The sequence below is a fragment of the Gekko japonicus genome, unplaced genomic scaffold (genome assembly GCF_001447785.1).
Source record: "Gekko japonicus isolate JY-2015 unplaced genomic scaffold, Gekko_japonicus_V1.1 scaffold1424, whole genome shotgun sequence".
NCBI lineage: Eukaryota > Metazoa > Chordata > Lepidosauria > Squamata > Gekkonidae > Gekko > Gekko japonicus.
In genome coordinates, this window is record NW_015173173.1 from 418,377 (window position 1) to 444,504 (window position 26,128).

At 45.3% G+C, this 26,128-nt stretch overlaps 1 protein-coding gene across 1 annotated transcript in view; it reads left to right on the forward strand.

Annotated features, from left to right (window-relative positions):
- Nucleotides 1–26,128, forward strand: part of ILDR2 (immunoglobulin-like domain containing receptor 2) — a 74,372-nt gene that overhangs the window by 16,634 nt on the left and 31,610 nt on the right. The window contains exons 3-4 of the mRNA XM_015422551.1: nt 18,386–18,718; nt 21,281–21,400. Of these exons, the coding sequence (XP_015278037.1) occupies nt 18,386–18,718; nt 21,281–21,400 (453 nt within the window). The remainder of the gene's footprint in view (nt 1–18,385; nt 18,719–21,280; nt 21,401–26,128) is intronic.

Sequence of the window (26,128 nt, forward strand, 5' to 3'; positions counted from 1 at the left end):
GGCGAACCTAAACAGCATGATAAAAAGTAGAGACATCACCCTGCCAACAAAAGTCCGCATGGTCAAAGCAATGGTATTCCCAGTAGTCATGTATGGCTGCGAGAGTTGGACTATAAGGAAGGCCGAGCGCCGAAGAATAGATTCTTTTGAACTATGGTGCTGGAGAAGACTCTTGAGAGTCCCTTGGACTGCAAGAAGAACAAATCAGTCAATCCTCAAAGAAATCAACCCTGACTGTTCCCTGGAAGGCCAGATAATGAAACTGAAGCTCAAATACTTTGGCCACCAAATGAGAAGGGAGCACTCACTGGAGAAGACCCTGATGCTGGGAAAGATTGAAGGTCAAAGAAGACGGGGACGGCAAAGGATGAGATGGTTAGACAGTGTCAAAAACAGAGGCTAGATGGCCATCTGACAGCAATGCTGATTGTGTGAACTTAGGCAGAACATGAGAGGGAGGGCAGGAGTGCCTAGTTCTTGTGACCCTTTCTTACATGCCCAGGGAAATGCTGATCACCACTTTGGGGTCAGGAAGCAATTTTTCTCCAGGCCAGTTTGGCTGGGGATCCTGAAGTTTTTTGTCATCTGGGCATGAAACAGGAGGGGGGGGGGGTTGGACTATATTGGGATTGGACTAGATGACCCTGGAGTTCCCTTCCAACTGTATGTTTCTATGATTCTATAGATGTTCACTTTCCAGGTTTCTCCCAGTTTTGCTCTGATTGTTCCCAGACCTGGTTTGGTATGACCTTTCCAGAAAGAACATAGTTTAAACCAGGGCTTTTTTTGTAGAAAAAGCCCAGCAGGAACTCATTAGCATAATAGGCCACAACCCGAACAGTGAAGCCTATTCGCATATTAGGTCACACCCCCATGCCTTCCCTTGGCTTGCCCGGATGCCCCACGGCTGCGGGGAGCCCAGGCAAGCCGGCCCTTTGACAGGCTGGGGAAGGCACGGAGAGGCCTCAGAGTGGCCAGGTGGGTGTCGCTCTTCATGCCTTCCCTCTGTAACTATGCACACAGAGGTTTTGGCTGTAGTGGGCGTGTCCGACTCTGAAGCCAGCCGGAACTCCGTTCCTGTGCGTTCCTGCCCAAAAATAGCCCTGGTTTAAACACGTTTGAATACTGTCTGGGTGGAAGATGTGTATTTTTAAAGGTTATACCCTCATTTGTGCCATTTTTCTTGTGCTGGTGCCCTGTGGTCACCATTTTCCCCACTGTGCTGCTGGAAGGCATTTTCAGGCTTTAGAAGAAGATAATTACTATATCCAGTGCACTTCCCCCCCCAAAAAAGAGGTACCAGTACTCATATATAAGGCTGCACCAATTTCCACCAATTCGTCCCTCAGGACTTAGGAGAGCCCTCCAGAAAGGTGCCAGTACTCAGTACTGGTGAGTACCACCACACCCTGGTAAGTACCACTGCTATATCCTTGGCCCCAGTCACATGGCAAAGTTGCCACGGGAGAGGCATGGATGGTGGGTGGATTATCCGGGCGCGATCACACCCCAACATCTGGGAAGTGGAGCGCACTGGTGGCTTACCACTGACAATGCGCCTTTAAAAACTAGTACCTCCAAGGTACTAGTAAACGTTTGCCACGGGCTACCTCCAGACACCCGTGGTGTGATCGCGCCACCATGCAGCATTCCCCTCCGGTCCCTCGTTTACCCGCTGGCGCAGAGGGAAGGACCCGTGGTGTGCCGCTGGCACGTCTGAACGCGTAATCGTGCATCAAACTGCGCCGGGGCAATTAGCCATGCCCCCCCCCCGATATCCGGCCTGTGTGACCGGGGCCATTTTAGCGCTACAATACAATAGCAATATAACAAGTTCAAGTTGTGTTTTTATGTCTGTAAGACAGAACCACTGTCCCTGATTGTTTGCCCAGGCCAATTTGAGAAAACACACAAAAGCAGTCCTGTAGAGTTGGAAACAAAAAAAATTAATTTATTAATTAATAAGGAAGAATACAGATTCAAGGGTTTTGGAACCCTGAATACCCAACAGATTCTTCAAGTGTTACAATGGGTGAAATAGCATTTTATACTTCACATTAAATCAGAGAAATAAAACAGAATTATTGGTTCCATCAAACATTGTCAAATTTCATCACCTATTTCCCATTGGGTTAAGACCTGGGGGGTGGTTGTTCCCAGGCAGAGTTCTTCTTTTCCTAACAGAACAATACACTTTAATTTCGGAAGCTATGCAGTTGCATGTTGTATCTATGTAACTGATATGGTTACAGAGTGCTTACTGTTCTTCATTCTAGCTAGGTTAACTCACATTAGAAACATGCACAGTTGTAGCTGGCCAGAACAAGCAAGGTCATGGGTAGCATAACTGTGTATCAGCATTTCAGCCTTCTTCCCAGCATGCATTCAAACAACAGTCACAAATGAACTAAAGTTAATACCTGAATACATTCATGATGTCAGAATAATATGCATTATGGAAGTGCTAAGCACACCTACCAAGTCAATCCTGATAGGCAGTGGCAGAGTACAAAGTGGGTCATAAAATGCGTACAACATGTCCAAAAAGCCTTCTGGTGGCACAGTTGGGAAAATGGTGGCTGACTAAGGCGACACTAAATGGAGAATTGTTGTCATGTGGATGCAGCCATACTCTTGGCCCATTGCCCAAGCACATCGTTTTCTGGCCAAAACATGACATACATAAAAACTAGATGGGAGAAATCCTGTGTAGCATTTGTTCTTTCCTGAACAACTGCTTAGGTCTCTGTAGGGATCTGTGGTTTCCAAGTTAACTTTTAAGCTGGGTAGCTGGCAGAAATGTCAGAAAGGGGAAGAAACAGACCAAAGGTCTGGTCTGGTCTGTTTGGCAGCCTCTGAGTTAAGGGAAGCGTTCATTTGTTTGCTGTGCATAGTGCTCTGGGTTTATCGGATGATACTCAGAATATAGTGATGTTTCAAAGTGAGAATAAATCAGTGTCGCATACAAAACAATGCCACTTCCTTGTATTGAAAACCTTTTCCTTAGCAGTGAGTCAGAAGGCTATTTTCAACAAAGATGAATTCTGCCAAGTTTGCTCGCTGGAGGAAAAAACAAAACGAAGAAAACATTAACCAAGTATTCATGTTAGGGACTAAACCAACAACGATGTTTATAATTTGGGAAAGCATCAGTAGGCTTGTTCCAAAGGGCTTATGAGTTGGTTTTGAAAAGAACTGAAGAAAAACTGGAGAGGGGGGAATCATCTGAAACTCCATACTTGTGCTGTGGAGACTTATGTTCTGTAGAAGACTTCAAATATCATATTAGATATAACAAAGTAACCTCTCAACTGGCATAAATCAGTGTAACTCCTATCTTTTCCTGGAATGAAAGCCTTCACTATCGTACCTCTATAGCAGGGGTGGCCAAACTTGCTTCATGTAAGAGCCACATAGACTAAATGTCAGATGCTTGAGAGCTGCAAGGTGACCTTGGAGGAAGAGGCAGGTTTAGGGGAGTGGCCTGAAAGCGACATCACAGGAAGAGATACAGGATGTGATGTCATTGAAAGGGGTGGAGCTTAGGAAGCGATGTCACCTGATCTTTGACCCAGAAGTGACATCATAGGACATAACACCTGATGTCACATCCTTGCAAGGCACCACCCCCAAAGTCTCCTGGCTCCACCCCCAAAATCCCCAGGTGGTAAAAACAGAAAAACAAAAGTGGTAAAAACAGACATTGCTGGGATATATTGCAATACTTTGTGAAATGGCAGAGGTACCTCAGCCAGTATGGACGTGCCATCTTTGATGGCACTCTGCCTGCTATCCCTGCAGCCCCCTTCATGATACTGGTGGTAAGAGGCACATGAAGATCCTCTCGCTGTGCTCTGTTTAAAGGTCCCCATGGAGGGGGGGAAGACTACTGTGCACCCTGGCTGGGGCCCTCCCTCCCCCCTCCCCCTGGCAGAGGGCATCCCCTGCACACCCCCCCCATGGTGCTAGCAGCAAGAGGCCCATGAAGAGCCTTTTGCCCCGTTCCTGTTTAACGCCCATGGAGGGGGGTAACACAACCATGCAGCCTGGCTGGAGCCCTCCCGATCTCCCTCCCCAGCAGAGGGCATTCCCCACCACCACCCCATGGTGCTGGCGGGCTGACGAGAAGGGCACACAGAAACTGGCTTCCCCGGCAGCACCACTGGCTCTCTTAGCTGATCCCTCCCCCGCTGTTGAGTCCCCGGCAGCTGAGGTTACTGCTCCTCCTCCTCCTCCTCCTCTCTTTTCTGTGCTCTCTTCCAGCAGCAGGAGGCAGCAGAGGGGAGGGGAGTAGCTTTCAAAGGGGGGAGGAATGGGGGGGGCACAGTTTGGCCACTATAGTACGGTGAGTTTATATGGATGGCAAACCTGTCACAGCTCTCTTACATGAGAATAGGAACATTACTGCTAAATAAAGCATTAGGTGTTGGACTTTTTGCTGCCATTCAGGTTCATTTGAAGGGCACAATCCTCTAAACATTATGCCAGCCTCATTAGAATGAATAGATGCTGCAAAACAACAATGCCCGATAGATTGTGCACAAAGTATTAATTTAACTTGGATATGTACTGAGGGATTGCATTGCTATTGCTATTACTCCTCCCTTGTTTTGAAATGAAGTGCTAATCTGGCTATTCTCTGTTGCTTATTTTGTTCCCACTGCAACTGCCAACTGCTGCTTACTTGAGAGACTCCACAAGAGTTTAAAGTTTAAAGTTTCAGCAACACCTTCATACTGACCATTTTTAGATTTCATGATTCACAATTTATGAAACTCATTTGATGTGCATGGCTTGGAATGATGATTTTACTTATTTTTCTTATTTATTTGATGTTTTCCAAAGTGCTCCATTTTATCCTCACAAGAACCCCGTGAGGAAGGTGAAACTGAGAAATCCAGGCAGTGAGCTACAAAAAGGTAAAAAACAGGCAACTCACTAACTGAGGGCAACTAGAAAAACCAACAAACCAAGAAAAATGAATCACAATAAAAAAAAAAAGAAACTAACTCTACAGAAAAGGAAAGCCAGAAGATCAAAACAAACTAGAGAGTAATCCACACAGAACTTCCAAACTACCCCACTCTAATGACCTGATGTAGTCTCCACCCTGTTACTATCCTCCGGGGGAAAAGGATGGAGAAATTGCTAGTTAGTAGTAATAAATTCAAAACCAAAATGGAATCTATGATAGGAGTCTATGAATCAAACAAATTTGTTGAGAAAAGAGACCAGTGTAGTCCAGGCAGGATCCATCCAGTCAAGCTAGGCCTCTCTCCCAGGGCATGAGGAACAGTGCAGCACACAAGCAGCATGGAATTGCTAACATAACTGATGACTACTGTTTAAAATTTACCTTCTCTCCAAGAAAGACTGTGTTACTGACCAAGGCAGCTCTCATGAACGGTCCCAAGGTGAAGACTAGCTGGGAGAAATGCTGTTTCCTGGGGAACAGGAGGCAGGCTGCGTTAAATTCTGGACAATTAATTCACGATGTTAACAGATCTGAGAGTCCTCCTGGGAAATTTTTGACATCTTTGGATATAGCCTATCTGATCCCATCCTATGCCAGACCCCTAGTCTTTTTCTACATCATCCTGGCTCACCAGTTTTGAGCCTCCTTCCAATGCCTGCTCTCTGTACCGGTATCCTGATGGAAGTGAGAGGGGTAGAAAGCCTTCCCATTAGAAACGTCCTGTCCATATGGAATATTCCCCCTGCCCGGAAATTTGCCTGGAACCTTCTCTTCTAGTCTTTAGATGGCACCTTAAGATATTTTTGATAGCCCAGGCTTTTATCAGAGTTTTCTCACATATTTAAACTCTCACAGCAACACTGTATGATTGCATACACTGTGGTGGCCCACATTTGATGCATGGCAGACCAAGGTTGAACTGAAATCAGGCCACCAAGGGAACCATGGTGGAAACCGGTGTTGAACCTGGGTGCCTCAGAAAGCTCAGAGTTTATCAAATTCATGAGGTAGGGTCATAAATGCCACGCTGCCCTCTTCTACTCCATTTCTTACTCCTTTAAAAAAGAATTGTGTTTTTTATTTTTTAATCAGTACCGCTACCCATCTTGAGAGAAAGGTAGAACATAAATATTTAAAACAAGTAAAATAAAAATGAAGAAACAAGTCCAAAATCAGTAGGGTTTGGCCCATCAGTGGACTGGAGCCTCCCCTTTTATGTACAGGAACAGGAATCAGCCATAGAAGGATTGTGGCTTAATCTCCATTCTGCCAGCAGAGGGGGGGATGGAGACAGTGATGGGGAGGGATTTCTGGATCAGGGCAAGGAACGGAACCAAAAAGATAGGTGCATTCCCTTTGCAGCAGGTTTGGCTGGAGTATCTGTATAAGCTACACATGCTGTTTTGGAACCTGACACCCATCATCTAGTTGTCATTCGGAGAGTCAGAAGATGACCTTGAATCTTAATTTACCAGTTATTTGTGGATTCAGGTCGATAGCCAGGTTGATCTGAAGTAATAGAACACAGTTTGAGTCCAGTGGCACCTGCATGCGAATGAATGCTTATACCCAGAATTAAACTTTGTTGGTCTTAAGGGTGCCACTGGACTCAAATTTTGTTCATTTATTTGTAGTAACTCTTCTTGGGGGAGATGGGGAGAAATGCCTCAGTTAACTCTGTCTTTTTGGCTAAGGTAATGTTTAGTATCCTTGTTTTGTAGCTTAGGAGATCCAGTTAGGAAAAGGGGGCAATTCTCTGGCTGTATCTTGAACTTCAGTTTAATAGTGCAATTTAAACTTATATGTGCAGCAAATGGAAAGTGCAAATAATCATATGCGCATGTGAACTAATTTGTCTACAACTGTGTAAGTTTCAAATCATTGATATGGTAACCTGGAACCTACCACTCCATGCAGCAGAGTCCAAAGGCTTCCTCCAGTCTAAGGAGACTTCCTTCAGCTTGAGTAAGTCTTCTTCTGGAGAAAGAGCTACTTAATTGGAAGAAGGCTCCAAACGTTAATGAGAGGAGAGGTAGGCTCCAGGGTGGTTATGTTGGTGCATAGCAACAGTTCTTGCTGAACTGTAGAGCAAGTCAATAGGATTTTGCCATTCAGCCCAGACTATAAAGCAAAGCACTTTATCAACGTGTTAGTTTTAACAGCTGATGTCTGGTTAGCCTATCAGTGTGTGTGTCTATTGACAGTGTGTGTAGTGTTGTTCTGGGACTGGGGAGTGTTCAAGAGAAGTGTTGTAGAGAAGTGTTCAAGTCCCTGCTCGCCATGCAACTCACTGGGTGATGCTGGGCCAGCGTCTCAGTGTCATCTACCTCACAGGGTTGTTGTGAGGATCAGATGAAGGGAGAACTCTGTATGCTGCCCTTACCTTTGAAGATGGGCAGGATACAAACATACTAAATACACTAGTGGCATAATTATTGGAAATCTGCTTTCTAAAACTTCAGCTAATAAAGAGAGCTGTATAAGCCCCTCTTTTCCATTTGGCTACAATTGCAACATTTTGGGGTTTGGTATAGAATGCTATCAGTGCTGCTTGTAGAGAAATGTGCATAATCTTTTGATTTTTATTGACGCACATAATTCCATAGCTCTTTCTACAGACCAATAACAACCCCTTTAACTTTAAGTTATAATAACCATCCTCTTTCTCCTTTTACTGTCACTGTTCCTCTCTTCTTTTGATTTCTGCCAATGTACACTCTCCAGCTATGAATTTGGCCTTCATAGTAAAGGCTGTTTGCACTGTAGCCCTTTGGTCTCTCGGTTTGGCCCCCTCATATTAAACGGTCCTGCGATGAATTCTCTAAGGCTCCTTGAGAGCTTCAATGGACAACCATGTGATTCAGAAACTCCTGTAGCCTGGGATTCTGGCGTCAGGGGGAGGAGGAGAGTTAAAACGTATAAGCATTAATCTTTCTGGCAATGCGGGCTTGTTCTAAGGGGCAGATCTGTCCAAAGACGACCATATGTCTTGCGTGGAGTGAATAAGTAAGTCAAAAGGAACAGAATCACTAGAAAAGAGCACAGCTTTCTCATCTCCCCCCTAGCAGAGTGGTAGCTCCCATTCAGAACTCTACTGCCTATTCACACACTGTGTGGTGGAGACCCGCAGATAACGGGGGAAGAGGAGACTTTAGGTGCCAGCCGATTCTTAGCAGGAAGCGTTTGAAAGAAAGAACCCCCCCCCAAAAAAAACTTTCTTGCTCTACCCCCTCCCATTTTCCTCTCCTGTCTGAACAGACGTTTAGAAGATGGATGGGGTCTTATTAGGATGGACCGCTCTCCTGTGGGTGATAGGTAAGGGCTTCTCTTCCACTTTCGCGACGCTGAGTAACTTTTTTGGATTCCAAAGGAGGCTGCCTGTCTGTCCTTCGAGCCTGCATGTGTGTTCGTGTGTGTGCGTGTGCTGAGTCTCGTCACTATTGCGGCGGCGGCGGGGGGTTCGAGCTCGTTCTGGAAGTGGGAGAGATTGGTGGGGTGGGGAGAAAATGCAAAGCGAATGGTTAAACCAATGTTTGATTGAGACGCCTGCTTTCCTTGATCAGCGCTGAACACGGTAATGCTAGCCAGTGCAGTGTGTTGATCGGACTATGGTCGGGCAGACCTGGTTCATTCCTCATCCCGCCCCCGCCCATGAGACTGCCTGGGAGAGCGTGGGCCAGTCACACACTTCTCGGTACAACTAAGCTACCTCACAGGGTCGTTGTGAGAATAAAATGGTACAGCGACCTCAGCTCGCAGGACGGGTGGTGGTGGTGGAAATGGGATCAAGAGAGGCATGACCAGGTGCCTGTCTACCGGGAACTTCGTGTATAACCTCCAGTCTCTTCCTTTTGGATTTGGATGCACAAGCAGGCCGATTCAGTCTGGCTGTGAATTATTAAAATTTGAAAGGGAGGAGAAGTGTCAAGGTCGGGTGGACGGTTTGTGTTTTCCCTAGCTCTAGAATTCCGTGGGGTTGGTTGCATGTGGAAAAATACGTTTTGAAACTTGGGGAAGGGGGGGGGGGGAAGGAAGACGGGCAAGGGACTGTTTGTATAACTTCTACACCAGCATAGTCATGTTCATCAACACCTCTCTATCTGTCCTCACAATGCAGATGAACATCCCTCTACTCAGGGATTTCACCCTTTCCCCATTAGGATTGTGAGTATTAAAAAGGGCACAAGGTTAATGTGATAGAACTTATCTGCACCTTACATTCTCAGGCCAAGTATACCAGACAAGCAGGCATCAACAACTGTGTGGTAGGAAGCCAGTGTTTTGGGATGTGGGGTGGAGGGGAAGGAAACACCTGACTACAGTCAGCTAGACCATCGCTCTAATCTGGGAGAACCAGGTTTGATTCCCCACTCCTCCAGTTGCACCTGCTGGATGACCTTGGGCAAGTCATAGTTCTGGCACAGCTGTTCTTGAAAAAGAGCAGTTTCTGTCAGAGCTCCCTCAGCCCCACCTACCTCACAGGGTGTCTGTTGTGGGGAGGGGTGGGGAGGGGAAGGGAAAGGAGTTTGTAAGCCGCTCTGAGACACCTTTAGGTAGTGAAGGGCGAGGTATAAATCCAATCTCCTCTTCTTGGTGCACATTTTTCTCTTCTTTCCCTGGGCCCTATAAAATCAGTAGGTTGCCCTCAGGATTGGCTGTGAGCACAGTTTCTTACTTATTGATTTATTTTATTTCATTTAACCCCACCTTTATCCCAAACAGGGTCTCAAAGTGGCTCACACTGCTGTCCTTTCCTCCATTTTATCCTTGCAACACCCCTGTAAGGTAGTTCTGAGTGAGGAAGCCCATTGTTTGGGCCCTCCCAAGAGTTCACAATCTACCCCAGTCCTACCACTGTGGTTTTCTTGTGTCCTGCTTTCCTCCAGGTAGGAGCATTTACAGTGTCTTCCTTTCTTAGCATAATTGCTTGCTACATTGAAGACCTTGCCCAGCCCAAATCCCACCTCTCCAATGATTTAGGGCATTGTTTATCCATAGGCTGTTGTTTATGCTGCTAAAAAAGTTGCCCAGCAGCTGGGCTGACTCAGTGGGCTGACTCATTCACCTTGCCTGCCTAGAGCTGCTGTGCCCCAGTGTCCAGTCCTCTTATTTCCAGGTTACCAGCTGCAGCACATCAAGTGGGGACAGGCCGTGCTGCTGTTATTTCTGTTGCCTACTTTTTCAGAGCACAAGGACAGCTTGCCCTTTTGGAGGTCAAGGAGAAGGAAGGCTGTTCAAATGGGCAGGGAGTAACTGTCCTGAGAATAAACCATACAGGTTCTCAGTGGCATTGAATAGATCAACATGCATGGGAGCTGGGCTGGGAAGAGTCAGTGTGCCATTTTTGCTTGTTATAAAAGGTAGGTAGAGGGTAGCTGCCTGATCTATTGGTTTTCCCTCACTTCTTTGTGTTTTCCAAGAGAGCCAGTTTGGTGTAGTGGTTAAGAGCATGGACTCTAATCTGGGAGAACTGGGTTTGATTCCCCACTCCTCCACATGCAGCTGCTGGTGTGAACTTGGGTCAGTTACAAGTTCTTTCAGAGCTGTTCTCTCAAGGGCAGTTCTCGAGAGAGCTCTCTCAGCCCCACCTACCTCACAGGGTGTCTGTTGTGGGAAGGGAAAGGAATTTTTAAGCCACTCTGAGACTCCTTCGGGTAGTGAAGGGTGGGGTATAAATCCAATCTCTTCTCCTCCTCCTCCTTCTTCCTTCATATTTGCTTGGAGGTCAAGGAGATTCCATTCCTGCAGGCTGCTGATGCCAGCCATTTATTTATTAATCTGCTACATTTTTATCCTGCCCTTTCTCCAAGGAGGTCAGGTTCCGCCCTCCACCATTTTGCGCTCACAACAATTCTGTGAGGCAGGCTTGGGTGAGAGTGTGTGCCTGGCCCACCCTAGGTCACCCATCAAGCTTCATGGCAGAGTGGAGGTTCAATCCTGTGTCTCCCAGATCCTAATTCAACACTTCAAACACTCTGAGCCATGCTGGCCCTTTCTGGTAATATGCTGGAGAAAGGGCAATCCCCAAAGAGAGATGTAGCATAAGCCAAAGGGCTGTGTTGTTATCCTGGCACTGGAAAGTGGACATTTTACTGGCTGGATTATCAGTTTTGCTGTGCTGTAAATAGCATGTTCCTATTTCTTCATGGCCAAATAGTTGCTCACAGGTCAGGAGGGCTTTCTCAAAGAGAGAATGCCAGTTTGTGGCACTTGCTTTGGCTTCATCTCTTGTACATTTCTGCCTCCAGTAGCTTATTATGAAAAACAGTTGTGTTCATGGCAGTGCACAGAGACTTTCAAATTTGCTGTAGAATAGATATTTGCATGACTTTTACATATGGGAGTTTATGGAAGTCTATAGAGCTGTTTTCCTATACCCATCATGTAGGAATGATGTCATATGTGGGGATGGTTTTTGTCAATGTATGAATGTCGGGAGGGAATTCCCAGGGATTCCTGTCAGATTAAAAGTTCTGCACACAGAGTATCCGTGGCTCAGTCACTTCTAGAGTGTCCTGTGGAGTGCTGTCCTTGCATCTGAGCTAGCTAAGAAAATTGTGGGGATTGCAGCCAATGCGATGTTTGAAGCTGTATGCATACATTTGTGTAAGGAAGTATCTGCTGATGGATTCTGCAGAATACCTTCTTAACACTAGAAGAACAGCCTGTTCCTGAGTTGCTTTGCATATGCAAAGGAGAAGTCTCTGCTCGCCTGCACCCACACATAAATCATAAGAACTGTTATCTGTCTGCATTCAGTCATCACACACTGTTTTAAGGGGGAAGTGGGCTTTCCTCTGGATGGACAAAACCAGACATATTGTGTGACATTGTCTGCCTTGCTCCTGTATTTCCTGAACAGACGAGATCAAGAGGGGAGTATTCTTATATCATCCATCCTTTCATGTGTGTGTGTTTGCTTTGTGAGCCAGTTTGGTGTAGTGGTTAAGTGTGCGGACTCTAATCTGGGAGAACAGGGTTTGATTCCCCACTCCTCCACTTGCACCTGGCTGGATGACCTTGGGCAAGCCATAGCTCTGATAACAGCTTTTCTTGAAAAAGAGCAGTTTCTGTCAAGAGCTCTCTCAGCCCCACCTACCTCACAGGGTGTCTATTTTGGGGAGGGGAAGGGAAAGGAGTTTGTTTGGTGTAGTGGTTAAGTGTGCGGACTTTAATCTGGGAGTTGTTGTTGTTCAGTCACACAGTCGAGTCCGACTCTTCGTGACCCCATGGACCAGATCACGCCAGGCCTTCCTGTCTTCCTCCGTCCTCTGAAGTTTGCTCAACTTCATGTTCGTTGCATCTATGACACTGTCTAACCATCTCATCCTTTGCCGTCCCCGTCTTCTTTGACCTTCAATCTTTCCCAGCATCAGGGTCTTCTCCAGTGAGTGCTCCCTTCTCATTTGGTGGCCAAAGTATTTGAGCTTCAGTTTCATTATCTGGCCTTCCAGGGAACAGTCAGGGTTGATTTCTTTTAGGATTGACTGATTTGATCTTCTTGCAGTCCAAGGGACTCTCAAGAGTCTTCTCCAGCACCATAGTTCAAAAGCATCTATTCTTTGGCGCTCGGCCTTCCTTAGAGTCCAACTCTCGCAGCCATACATGACTACTTCTCCTCCTCCTCCTCTTCTTCTTCTTCAGTGCTGTTGAATTGCAGTCGACTTATGGTGACCCCAGCAAGGGGCTTTCAGAGCAAGTGAGAAGCAGAGGCAGTGTCTTCCTGGGTGGTCTCACTTCCAAGTAGGGTTGCCAACCTCCTGGTGGTGGCTGGAGATCTCCCAGCTCTGCAAGTGATCTCCAGCCAACACAGATCAGTTCACCTGGAGAAAATGGCCACTTTGGAAGGTGGACTCTATGGCACTATACACCATTGAAGTCCCACCTGTCCTGAAACCCTGCCCTCCTCAGGTTCCACCCTCAACATTTCCAAGTATTTCCCAACTCTGAGCTGGCAACCCTACTTCCATGCACTGACCCTGCTTAGCTTCTGAGATGTGACGAGATCAGGCTCTACCATGCCACCTTCCCTCGCTGCCCATCCTTTCATACAGGCTAAATAATATAAGGCTGAACAGTGTGCTAGGCGATCATGTCTAGGAATCAGAGAAAGTAAAGTTGTGTGTGTGTTTGTGGGGGGCGGAAGGACAGAAAAGCTGAAGTGAGTCATAAACTCAAAGAGCAGTTTCTCAAGCTGTGGTGCTACCCTAGGTTGTATTCAATTCCTTCTTTTGCCATGAAATGTCTTTCTGTCTCAGTGAGACACATTTGTTGTTATAGACACAGCAAATTATGAGCTGCCCCTCTTACTTTAATGTTAGAATAATTTTTAAAAGGCAAAAATAATAGAGACTTTGGCATGAAGTTTCATGTCAGAAAACACTTCATCAGATGCATCAAGAGGTTACCTAAATGTGTAACTATACTTTGAGTATAATCAGAATTACAGAATCATGGATGTTTAGTTTGGAGAAGAGGAGATTGAGGGGGGATATGATTGCTCTCTTTAAATATTTGAAAGGATGTCATCTGGGGGAGGGCAAGGAGCTGTTCCAGTTGGCAGCAGAGGATAGGATCCGAAGCGACGAGTTTAAAGTACATGCAGAAAGGTATTGGCTGGATATTAGGAAAAACGTTTTCACAGTCAGAGTGGTTCAAAGGTGGAATCAGCTACCTAGGGAGGTGGTTAGCTCCCTTTCACTGACAGCTTTCAAGAAGAGGCTGGACGAATATTTGTCAGAGATGCTTTAGGCTGGTCCTGCATTCGGTAGGGGGTTGGACTAGATGGTCTGTATGGCCCCTCCAACTCTATGATTCTATGATACCAGACTCTCTCAATCACACAAAAGAGATAGATAGGCAAGCTTCTGTTTCCTGCACTGGCTGAGGCTCCTCCCCTTCTCCCTCCCAGGGGGAAGGGAGGGAATGAGCCAGAGCTTGCTTCCTGGTTAGGCTTCCTCATTCACACAGGAGACAAAGGCAAGCCTTTCTTCCCCTCCATTGGCTAAGATTCCTCCCAGGAGGGAGGGAAGGAGGGAGAGCTTGTTTTGGTTGGGCTGCCTCAATCACAGGGGAGAAATACAAAGCACCTTTAAGACCCTCATGATCCAGTCTTTCTTAGTACGAAATCAATGTGAAATATTTTAGATGAAGAATAACAACAAGCCAGTGAAGTGGATTAGGCTGAGAGTGTGTGTCCAGGCCAAGTTCACCCAGCAAATTTCCTTTGGGGATTTTGAACCTAGACTTCCCAGGTAGACAGATACTGACCACTGAGGAATACTATAGTTTTGTAGACAAACACATAGCCCTCAGTCTGTGTCATGGTGTCTTCTCATGTTCCTGACCAGCACACAAAGCAATTTATGTACAAAAGGTCGCAATGACCAGCCATTACATGTTTTCCCCTAGGTCCTAGGCTCAGAACACTGAGCATGAGATTTCTGTAATGGATGTCAATAAATCAAAAGTAGGTTTGCAGCTTACAGATACATACTTGAACAGCATACTCAAGATTGCTACAGCACAGAAACCTTGGTGCAATAATTCAGAGCAAGAAGTGTCAGTTATCAGAGACTGTTAAATAAACAAAATTTTGCAAAGGTGCTAATATTTCAAGCATGTTTTTATTTTAAATAAAAAAATCTTTGTGTTTGTGTCCTTTATAAAGTGTATATATCCACTACCTGGCATTACATTTTATGACACACATGGCCTGACCTGACAAAGTCCAATTTATGTCAAATCCAGCCCTCATAACAAATGAGTTCGACACGTGTGAGAGTGAGTTAGGAAGAGCTGCTTGCTGCATGGCTGATTTAAGGGGAAGCTAGAGCTGAGCTTTCCTGGGGGCACCTGCTTTGGGGGGCTATAACTCACACATCCCAAATCCAATCTTCACCAAACGTGGCGGACAGATGGAGGAGAGCCTGCTGAAAACTCTCTGTGAGTTTGGTGTCTCTAACACACGAGGGGGCTGTTCTACCACCTCCGAAACCCACGAACCGAACAAGCAACAAACTGGTTCAGTAAATGGGAAACGTTCATGAAAGTTTGTGGTTTGTGTAATCAAACAAAGCACGAACCACCATGAATCACCATTTTCCCGGTTCGTGCCCATCCCTCGATGGGACTGACCATCATCTGGTGAGGCTGTGCATGTAAATCTCTGATTCTGCCTCAAATGCTACTGGCCTTTGAAGCCAAAATGAAGTTAGCCATTTAGTCAGACATGATGATCACCTTTGCTGCTTCACTCTTAAATTCAAGTAGCCTACATTATTTAGGCTTTTGCTACTTTGCAGTGACATGACACCCCTTCACTTTCAAGTATCCTTTAATTTCATCGTCACAATGGCCTGTGTCATAACACTCTGCTAAGGAAAGTTTGAAGCCTTCCTCCAACTTGAGAGGCTCTTCCTCCAATTTAAGTTGGAGCAAGGCTACTTAGGCTGGAGAAACTTCCTCTATCCTGAGGTAGGATGCCGCCTAACATTTCTGGCTGTGTGTTCAGCTTTCTCAGTTAACTTTTAATCGACCCTTAACAAAGTTTAATAAAGTCCCTCTTTCCCCCACATTTTGCCAAATGCTTGCTTGGTGAAATGTGTCATTGCTGCTGGGAAGCCCTCCTGATCTTGTCCTATGCTATATTCCTAGTTTTTGACTCCTATTTGTCAGACAAAAGTCTTGAAATATTACTTTCAATAGGACATCAATGACTGGACATGCATATGAAAATCAAACTGTTTTTATTCTGTGGTTGCTCTGAATGACCTTAACATTGGTTCCCTTCCCCAGGCTTCACTGAACCAAATTCACCATTTCTGTTCAGGTGCTGTGATACTTGATAGCTGAGATGAAGCCAAGGAGAGTGTATGTGTTTGTACAGACTAATAATAAGCGAGACTTTCAGTTTCCCAGTGGTCAAAAAGGAATGAAATGAAAGGAATGTTGATAGTGGGTGAAACAGAAAAGGTTCAAAGGCTGCATATAAACTGCAGTCTGGCTCTATACTGCCAACTGATTTCTCTTACTTCCAGGACACAGAAACTGCTTTAACTAAAACCCATAACCTCTTTTTTCTAAGTGTAGTTCCTATTATCTTCATCTGTTCAGTGTGGATTTGCACAATCGGGGTTTTCATGGGATGATTACAATTATCATGTTATAGTCTGATGTTTTGAAGCTTCTATTATATGTTTGTTCGCTCTAGGAATTCAGTAAGTGCAGGTGGTGACCGTCAACAGGTATAAAGGTGGCCTGTGATGAAAATATCATTGCATGAATGGGCTTCATAGCGTCTGTTGAATCGTCACCTAAATTTCCTATTCCCTGTAATCATACCAGTTCTGAAACCTTTTATATTAACTTTGCCTCTGTATTTCCTCATATTCCTAACAGACTGTGAACATATTTTCTAAATTGTTTTGTTTCCTTATTTCAAAGCTGTCCCTACAGTTTCCTCCTCCCTTCTCACCATGAGGATTCTCACCTTCTTCTGAACTGTTAACTTGTTCTCTCAGTTACCTTATTTGGACTTGTAAATATTTCAGGAACAGAGGTCACATTTATGTAAGTGATGTCTACATCCAAGGTGCTGGAAATGCTTTTGAAGCCATAGATGGCCCTAAAATACATGTTTATACGAGGGCTTCTTGTGTTGGTCAGCTGTGTTTCATGTGCTGATGTAAGAAACACATTCTAACCAATGCCTTCTGTGTTATGAAAATTTGCCCTGTAAGAAAGGGAAATAGTGCTGATGCTGTTGCTTATGTAATCCAGGGTCCCCGTCCTTTCTGAGCCTGCAGGCACTTTTGGAATTCCGGCACAGCATGGTGGGTGCAACCACAAAATGGCTGCTGGCCTCAGGAGGCAGAGCCAGCCACAGAATGGCTACCATAGCTTACCTTCTGCCACACAGTGAACATCTTTGTGCTGCAGTGACCGCTGCTGCCAAAGGAATGTGTTTAAAAATCTGACAGCCAATCAAAACTCCAGTGGCCAATGAGAAGCCTTGGTGGGCAAAGTCCCCACCTGGCCCCACCCTCTTTCTAAAAATACTTGGCGGGTGCCAGGAAATGTGTCTGCAGCATCATGGCAGCCATGGGCGTCACATTGGGGACCCATGATATAATCCATACATGTAATTTAGCATGCCAGAGGGCAGTGTAGCTGTTCTATTGGCTGAAGTAATGTTCAGTGACTAAAATTGTCTATTTGCATTGAGTATGACTGGCTGAGCATTTTGATCACTTGTCCCATCTGTCACCCTTCCGGCTTGGAGAAATGTTCTTTTGTATACATGTGTTAGTTGGAGATATGAAATTTAGATCTATAGAACATGTACTGCAATACTCTGCATCCAGTCACGGCGGGGTTAAATTTGATATATCTTAAACTGCTCCAGATTTCCTGAGTTAATATCATCCCTATTAGTGCTGTTCCCACAAGTCATTTAACTGAAATCCTTGGATAATAGTATTTGATTCTGTTATCAGTGAAAATAGAATTCCTGCAAACTAGCTAGTACTGCTTAAAATGGCTTTCTCCCCTTAAAGAGCCCTTGTCTATAAGAAATTTTAAATATTTCTCCGTATCTCAAAAACTTAAGGGAGGAGAGCAAATCAGGCCTCTTCTATTGGCCTGCTTGGATCCAGTGGTATTTTTCTTTTATTTGTGTTAGCCATTAAAGAAGAAAGGATGGATGTAAATAAAAATCTTCTTACCTCTCAAAACAGGGACTCAGGGTTGTTGTATTTTCATTGCTCCGTGTAAATCCCACAGTGATAGTTTAAATTTGCTTGTGTTTCACCTGTAGCTTATTTCCTGCTGCTTCATCTTTCTACAGTCACAACCAGGGGAGAATGGGAATCAAAGTGGTGTTCAAGCACACTTTATTAACTGCTCTGTACTATTCTGTGGCATTAAAAGAACTGTTGTTCTACTTTCATGCTGCCAATTTTCCCTCAGTGCTATTCCTCCTTAGCGCTAAAGATTCTAAGGTTTGGGGAGCTGTTTAGCATTCCATCTCAGGGCCAAATGACACATATCTTCACAATTTAGGCCTGGGATCAGTTTAAAACTCTAGGACACAATTCAGCACATGCAGCTGCAAAAGGGGGGAGATAACTCCCTACTGCAGCCTCTTTGGCTTGGGAAAATGGCACAGGGGGAGTGTAGGAGCCCCTTCTGCCCCTGCATCATGGTCCTGAGACAAATCAAACACCCACAATGTTTTAAAAGGAGAGGGGAGTATTTCCCCCCTTTTTGTAGTCCCCCACAGAGATTTAGATAGTACCTGCACATGACTTGTTTAAAAAAATCTTGTGTACTTTGGCCCTTATTCATACATCATATGTACAGATAGTCTGTCTCCTGCAACTCACTAATGCTAATGCTTTTGTTTTGTAGTTGTGACTGAAGGACTGCAGGTCAGGGTGCCTGAGAAGAAACGGGTAGCAATGCTTTTTCAGCCTGTTGTGCTTCGATGCCACTTTTCAACTTCTTCCACACAACCAGCTGTGGTACAATGGAAATTCAAGTCCTATTGCCAGGATCGCATGGGAGAAGCTTTGGGCGTGGTCTCTGCAGGGATCCAGGCAGTGAGCAAGAGGAACTTGGAATGGGACCCTTACGTGGACTGTGTTGACAGCAGGAGAACAGTCCGCATTGTGGCTTCCAAGCAGGGTTCTGCAGTCACAATTGGAGAATTCTACAAGGGACGAGATGTCACCATTGTTCATGGTAACTTTATAGTGGTTTAAAAATGATCAGAACCTCTGTTTTTTATTGGCAATTATGGAAAATGAGGGGAGTAGTTAAGAATTTTCTTATGGAATTGTTGCGCAGAGCGTGTGTAGTGGTCCAGAATTTTCTTATGGAATAGCCTCAGGACTGTGCTGACTAATTATTTGGCTCAACTTTATCAATGAATAAATGAATTCAAAGGATGCACAAGTTAGTCTAGTCCAACCTGTGCCACAAAGTAAGAACCCTGTTCTACCACAATGTGTACCCTAATATTGGCTTCTTCCACTCTTCATCCTATTTCACTTTTTTTTGGTCCCAGTAGACAGATCAGATTGAGATGGATGAATTTCCCAAATCAAGCTGGAAACCTAATCATGTGCATTACTTTATTTCTATCTTTGTGTGCTCATTTCCAAAACCAGGCTCAAACTTCAAAATTGCCTTGTCATTGGTTGTAGCCAAATCTCAATGTGTGGACACTCAGAGGAAGTACAGACCCCATTGTTTTGCTTTTGCACCACAACGCAGCAGAAAACTTTTTAGTGCATTACTAGCTGAAGAGTCTGAGTCCAGCTTTCATCAGTTATTTACTCCCATACAGATAAAAGGGACAAGATCAGTTTTTAGTAAATTTAAATCCCTATACATCCCTTGTTTACTCTATTAAGCATCTAAACTCTTTATTCTGAAGGGATGTTTTGAAGAATTAAAGAGAGGTGAAGAATAGAAAAGAGGAAACTTGCCTGGTTCTGTCACTGTAATGTGTAACACTTCTTTGTTTTAATCAGCCTTCTACTTTGGGACAGTATATTATTGGAATAAACAGGCTAAAGACAAATGCAGTGTAAGAAGAAAAATCACAGAGGGTTCTTTGCTTACAACATGAACCTGACTTCCTCCTGCTTTCACAGTTTACATGACAGATGTACATACAAGTGAATCAAATGCTTATTCCCTAGGCTTTTGAAATGATAGTAATTGAATGATTTGTAATGCTACACAGGCATAATTACTATTATGCCCATCTGATGTATTCAGTTGGATTATGTAGCATGCCACTGTACTTAGCCTCCTTTCAAGAAAAGGCTTTGGACAGGGATGGTTTTTGTTGAGGATAACGCTTACTCCTGATGTCTGTTGTATGGCCTCAGTAGAAAGGAGGGAAGTTACAGAAAAAAGATCAAAGAAATTGCAAACAAATCTGTAGTCAAAGCACGCTAAATAAATGCAAAAACAGGTTGCTTACCTGTAACTAGTGATCTTCAAGTGGTCATCTGTGCATTCACACCCATGGGATCTAGTGCACACACGCTGGATCAATCGGCATTGTAGCAAGAAAGAACGGATTTTCGCGCCCAGTCCCTTGGGCATGCACAGGAACCCCACATCGCATGCCCAGAGGGGTGGGCACGGACATCCCGCCAGTTCCTTTCTTACCGCCGCGTTGGAAAGACCTTTTCTCCGTCGGTCTGATCGGTTCACTGTTTTTGGCTATTGCCTCACGGCTCTTTGGATTTTTTCCTCAATTTGCTCACTTTGCTTGTAGTGAATAAAGTCCATTCCAAGTAGAAACAACGCAGTTCCGAATAGTATAATCAGCGTTTCAGATCTATTCCTTCACCAGGTAGCTCAGGTAAGTCTTCATTAACATACAATAAATATACATGTATAAGTGAGGTCCCGACTCCCGATCAAAATGTTCCAATTAGGCACAGCTCCATATCTCCTGCAAGTTGGTTTACAAACTCCTTTCCCTTCCCCTCCCCACAACAGACACCCTGTGAGGTAGGTGGGGCTGAGAGAGCTCTTTCCAGAACTGTACTTGAGAGAACAACTCTGACAGAACTATGGCTTGCCCAAGCTCATCCAGCAGCTGCAAGTGGAGGAGTGGGGAATCAAACCCAATTCTCCCAGATTAGAGTCCTCACACTTAACCAGTACACCAAACTGGAACATTTTGATCGGGATTGTTGCATTTATTTAGCATGCTTTGACTACATATTTGTTTGTGATTTCTTTGCTGTATGGCCTTAACTCTAGAACTGAACTGGTTTGCTACTTCACATTCCATGTAATCAGTTTTGTGGTTCATTTTTTTCTTCTCCTGGAATTTAAATATAGGGCTCCCAAATGCAAGTTCCACACACTAACCAGTGTTCCTTGGCAGTAATTTTTTTGTTTACTGCAGTATTGACCATGTATTTCATTCAGCCACTCTCAGGATTCTGTCCCTTCTACAACATGGGGATGTAGGCTTAGTGTTGCCCGCTCCAGGTTGGGAAATACATGGAGATTTTGGGTGTGGAGCCTGAGGAGGGCAGGGTTTAGGGAGAGGAGGGACCACAGCACGATATAATGCCATAGAGTCCATCCTCCAGTGCCATCATTCATCCATTGTCTCCAGGGGAACTGATCTTAGTTATCTGGAGATTGGTTGTAATAGCAGGAGAGCTCCAGGTGCCACCTGGAGGGTGGCAACCCTATGTAGGCTTAGTAGGCCTTCACCTTTTTTTGTTGTGCCTCTGATTCCACTCTTGATCTGGCACTGTTTTTCAGATGCAGACCTACACATTGGAAAACTGATGTGGGGAGACAGTGGGCTGTACTACTGCATCATTGTCACACCAGATGATGTGGATGGCGAGAATGAGGAGTCAGTGGAGCTGCTTGTTCTGGGTGAGTTCAGCTTGCTTTTCCAGTAAATGACACCTGCTTCTCTGTTCATTTCAGTGTACATATCAATGTGTGAAACAGTAAGGGAAAAAAGGTTCCTTGGCCCCGGTCACACAGGCCGGATATCGCGGGGGGAGTTGTGGCTATTTGCCCCGGAGTGAACTACCGCGCGGCTGCTGGATCAAACGTCCTGCCAACGTCCCGTGGTTCCGGGGGAGGTGCCGATCATACGTCAATCCTGCGGCACGGCAAAGAAGCGGTGCGGCAGGGGTTGTATTTTTAAAAAACTGAAGTGTGCACATGTGCCGTTGGGTGCTTGTGCGCATCCCGTGGAGACTTGGGGGGAAAAAACCTTTTTGCGACAGGACATGGGTGGGCGCCAGATGCCACGAGCTACCACCGGAAACATGATCAGACGCCCGCCCTTGCCCCGCGGTTTCCAGAAACTAGTACCTCAGAGGTACTAGTTTTTTACGGCGCATCTTTGGCGGGAAGCCTCGGGTTCGCCATGGGAGCTCTACGCTTCCCAGATGTTGCGGTTTGATTGCGCCCGGAAAATCTGCCTATCTTCCGTCTCTGTAGCGTGGCTAATGCTCCGTGTGACCGCAGCCCTCATTGCATTTTCTTATTCACAGTTGCTCTGTATCTTGCAAAGTTGTTTTTTGCAAGGGGAAAGCCGCTGCAAGGAGATCTTGGTCAATATACTGCTTTCCTTTCGTGTAGTTGCCCACGGAGCCCTCCCTGAAAGAGTGTAGGAGGCACAATAGAGGCTGGCAGTGGCGGTGGGGAGAATCAGTGGAAACAGCTGCCCTCTTCTGCACTTGGAAGTGCAGTGCTGTTCCACTGGAGGACACACAGGATTGGATAGAAGCCAATAAAATTATACTGAAGCAGAATTCTGAGACACAGCATGTATAAAATTGTGTTATCTTGTTTTATGTTTCATGAAACTCTAGTTCGCTCACACCAAAACACTAATCATAAACACATAATTAAAACCACATCAGCATTAGAAGCATCACCCCTAATTACAATATCAGCTACAGATTAGAAGCACATTGACGTAAAAGTGTTTTGCATTGGCCTTAAAATGCCTGGAAAGTCTCAAAGCAACTGGGTAGAGAAATGTTCAGAACAATGTTACAAAACATATTTAGGAAAATTGGAACTGCGGTGTTAGTAGAAAATTGGTTTGCCTTGTGTTTTACCATCTTTTTATTGATTACATTTATATTCCTCCATTTTTCCATTCTGAAACTGAAGACAGTGTAATGGGATTCCCTGGAGGTCTCCCATCCAGGCACTGACCAGACTCACATCAGCAGTTTTATCACATGCCATCAGCCTGCCCTTGGGCCATTATCTTGAGCTGTAACCTATTCTGCCAGAATGAATGGACAGTGGCAGCTGTGGAAACCGCTGAGGGGCCACACTGGCTTTCCTAACACATGAGTCCCACGGCAACTATAAATGTGGTACATTCAAGCTTACATATGGCCTCCCTGAGGTTGCTGTCACCCTCACACATATTGACTACTGACAATTGGCCTTTAATTTACTGTAGAAGAGAAGAAGAAAAAGAGATTGGATTTATACCCTGCCATTCACTCATGGTCACAGAGCGGCTTACAATCTTCTTTCCCTTCCCCTCCCCACAATAGACATCCTGTGATGTAGGTGGGGCTGAGAGAGCTCTTTCGAGGACTGCTTTTGAGAGAACAGCTCTGAAGGAACTTGTAACGAACCCAAGGTCACACCAGCAGCTGCACGTAGAGGAGAGGGTAATCAAACCCAGTTCTTCCAGATTAGAGTTTGCGCTCCTAACCACTACAACAAACTGGCTCTCCATCGGGCCAGAATTTTTATAGCCAGCTGACGTTTGTTATAAGCTGTACCCATTGTTTTAATGTTTATATTGTGTTGTAAATTGTAAATTGTAATTGTATTTATTATAATGATGTTACCCGTTCACAGGGTTGGTGGGATATGAATACAAATAATAAATAAATAAATAAACAGGTTAAGAGTGTGTGCAAAACTCTGGATCTGCCATCTGTGTTTTTGCCACTCTATGAAGGCCTTTCTTTTTGGCTTCATAGAAATCAAGACGGATAGGAGGTGGCAAAACACCACCAGGTAAGAGCGCAGTAACCTATTTGAAATTTTTACAGAACCAAAGTCGTAAAAACGAAACACAACTAAAGAAAGGCCCAAGAATTCAAAGACATGCCAATTTCCCACTCCTTATTGTTATTGCTATATGTGATTATTTGTGTGTTTTTCTCCCATGGAGCAAATAGTAGCAGTGTAGGGGGGGATTAAAGTCAGGGGCAAAGGGGTTAAATACCCTCCTCCCCGCTAGGGCTGCCAAGTGGGGGCGGGGAAACCCCCGCTTTGGAGGCCTGATTTCTGCCACGGCGGAATCGGGCCCCGGGGGGAACTCCGCCCCCGAAGCTGCGTCACTGGAGGTCCCCCCCGACGATCTGGGCCACGCCCCCAACGTGAGCGATGTAGCACGTCACTTCCTGTGATGTGCTGGCGGCGTGCGCGCGTCCTACGAGAGCTCCCAGAGCCCAGCAAGGCTCCCCCGCTGCCAAGGGTAAGTACACTTGGCAACCCTACTCCCTGCTGGCTCACTGATCTGGCTCTCCCTCCCTCATGACTGTTTCTTAATCCTGAGAAAGTGCTTTGGAATAAATATGGTGCGATAACCTGATAAAGGACCTTCTGCTTCACATCAGGTTTCATCCTGAGTGCTGAAGTGTCATAAGATCAGCAAGCCAGTCACCACATTTTAATTCCTCATAGTTTCTACATCTGATTGCCAATCGAGATTTTGAGCTTGTATCCATTTCTTTCATGTGCCAGTTGTAGGCTTATAGGGGTTTTAAGGACAACAATGAAAACTGAAGTTCAGTTTTAAGGCTGCACTGGCCTGGATCCGTTGCTGGTATTCTGTGCTCATAAAATGGCCAATATGGGGACAGATTGCCACACAGCATTTCCCTTCCCTGTGAGATATTTTATCTCCCACATAGTGTTTCCCTTCCCTATGAGGTATTTTATCTCCCTGTATTTTAAACACATAAACTATAAGAGCCAAATGATTACTAGGCTATGCAATAGAAAACCTTACAGTCATTCTGAAGCCAACATTCCTACAACAGCCAGACTTTACTGTGGATCATGCACATTGTTCTTTTGGAACCTGTGTATAAAAATGGGAAACAGAGAGTGTTCTCTTGTCTTGTTATGCCTCATCTCTGTTGTGAATTTTTGTATTCAAACTCGGGAAAATTTGCATCTTAGCTCGTTTTACAATGACCATATATACATTTCAGGGAATTTCATTTCATTTTCCTATAACCATATGGCCTGTATGGGTTGTACCATTTGCAGATTGAAAAGTATATTGCACTGGGACCTCCTAATTATCGTTGTTCTCTTATATTTAGTTATGCAGTCAGTGATCTTGAGGAAGTACTACCTTAACACACTTCAGCCTTGGGTTAATACATTTTATCAAGGGATAAAGTCCAACAACTAAAAAATGGGAGAGTTCTGCATGATCATATGATTTCCCCATGGCCTCTGATATGTTCTCAGCTGAATCCCAGATAATACTCAAAGTAACCTACAATAAGGCCAGCTACAAATCTGCTTGGCAGCTGCTCACATTGTTTAGTGTGAAGCTGAATAGATCCAGGATCAACAAACGTCTGATTGTAAGAGTAAAAAATTGTATGTTTGGCTGCTGAATGTTGGCTGGGAAGCTGGTAGCATGCCTTCAAAGGATTGACATTGATCTTGGTGCGGTCAACTCTGGCTAGTGGTTGCAAGATCATGGAAATCAGTCAGTGTTCCCTCCAGGGGTCGTTTTGTAGAAAAAGAGCTAGGGGAACTCATTAGCATAACTCATTAGCATATGCCACACCCCCTGACATCACCGGAAGTGTGTCATAAGGCCACACACCCCGCCCCCAATGGTCCCGGCTGCCACCGGCCTTGCAGCTCCACTGCCGAGCCCCATGAGGGGCCCAGCGGTGGACCTGCAAGGCCGGCGGGAGTGCAAGGAAGCCCCGCAAAGGCCCTCCCTGGTCCCAGGCAGGCAGGGATGGGGACGGGGGGTGCTCTGCAGCTTATCTGGCTGCTTTTTGCTCTGACTGAGGGCTGCTGGGAGCAGGGGGTGGGGCTTGTTGCATCTGCCCGCCTCTTTACTGCCGGAGCTCCACTCCTGTGCGCTCCTGCAGGAAATGACCCCTGGTTCCCTCTAAGCTGAGTTAGTGTGAGTTAGCTCATGGTTTTTCAGCCTCTGGCTCACACATTTTTGTCTCCGCTCAGGAAGGGATGGCTCCAGAGCAAACTAAGTTATGCAGCAGCCAAATTGCTCGCTCACAACTTTAGTGGCAGGAGCTCACAAAGTGGAATTCTTGCTCACAAGACTCACAGCTGAGAGGGAGCACTGCTCCAGACTACAGAGATTGGTTCCCCCTGGAGAAACTGGATGCTTTGGAGGGTGGACTCTATGGCACTGTACCCCCCCTGTGGTCCCTGGCCTCCCCAGGCTCCACCCCCAAATCTCCAGTTGTTTTCCAACCTGGATCTGGCAAGCCTTATTGAAGGTTAACTGGTGTGGGTTAGTCCACTCACCATAAGTTAGCAGAGTGCTTAAAGAAAGCTACAAACGCAGGAGTGTCACTTTACCAGATCACTCAGCTTACAAAGCTACAC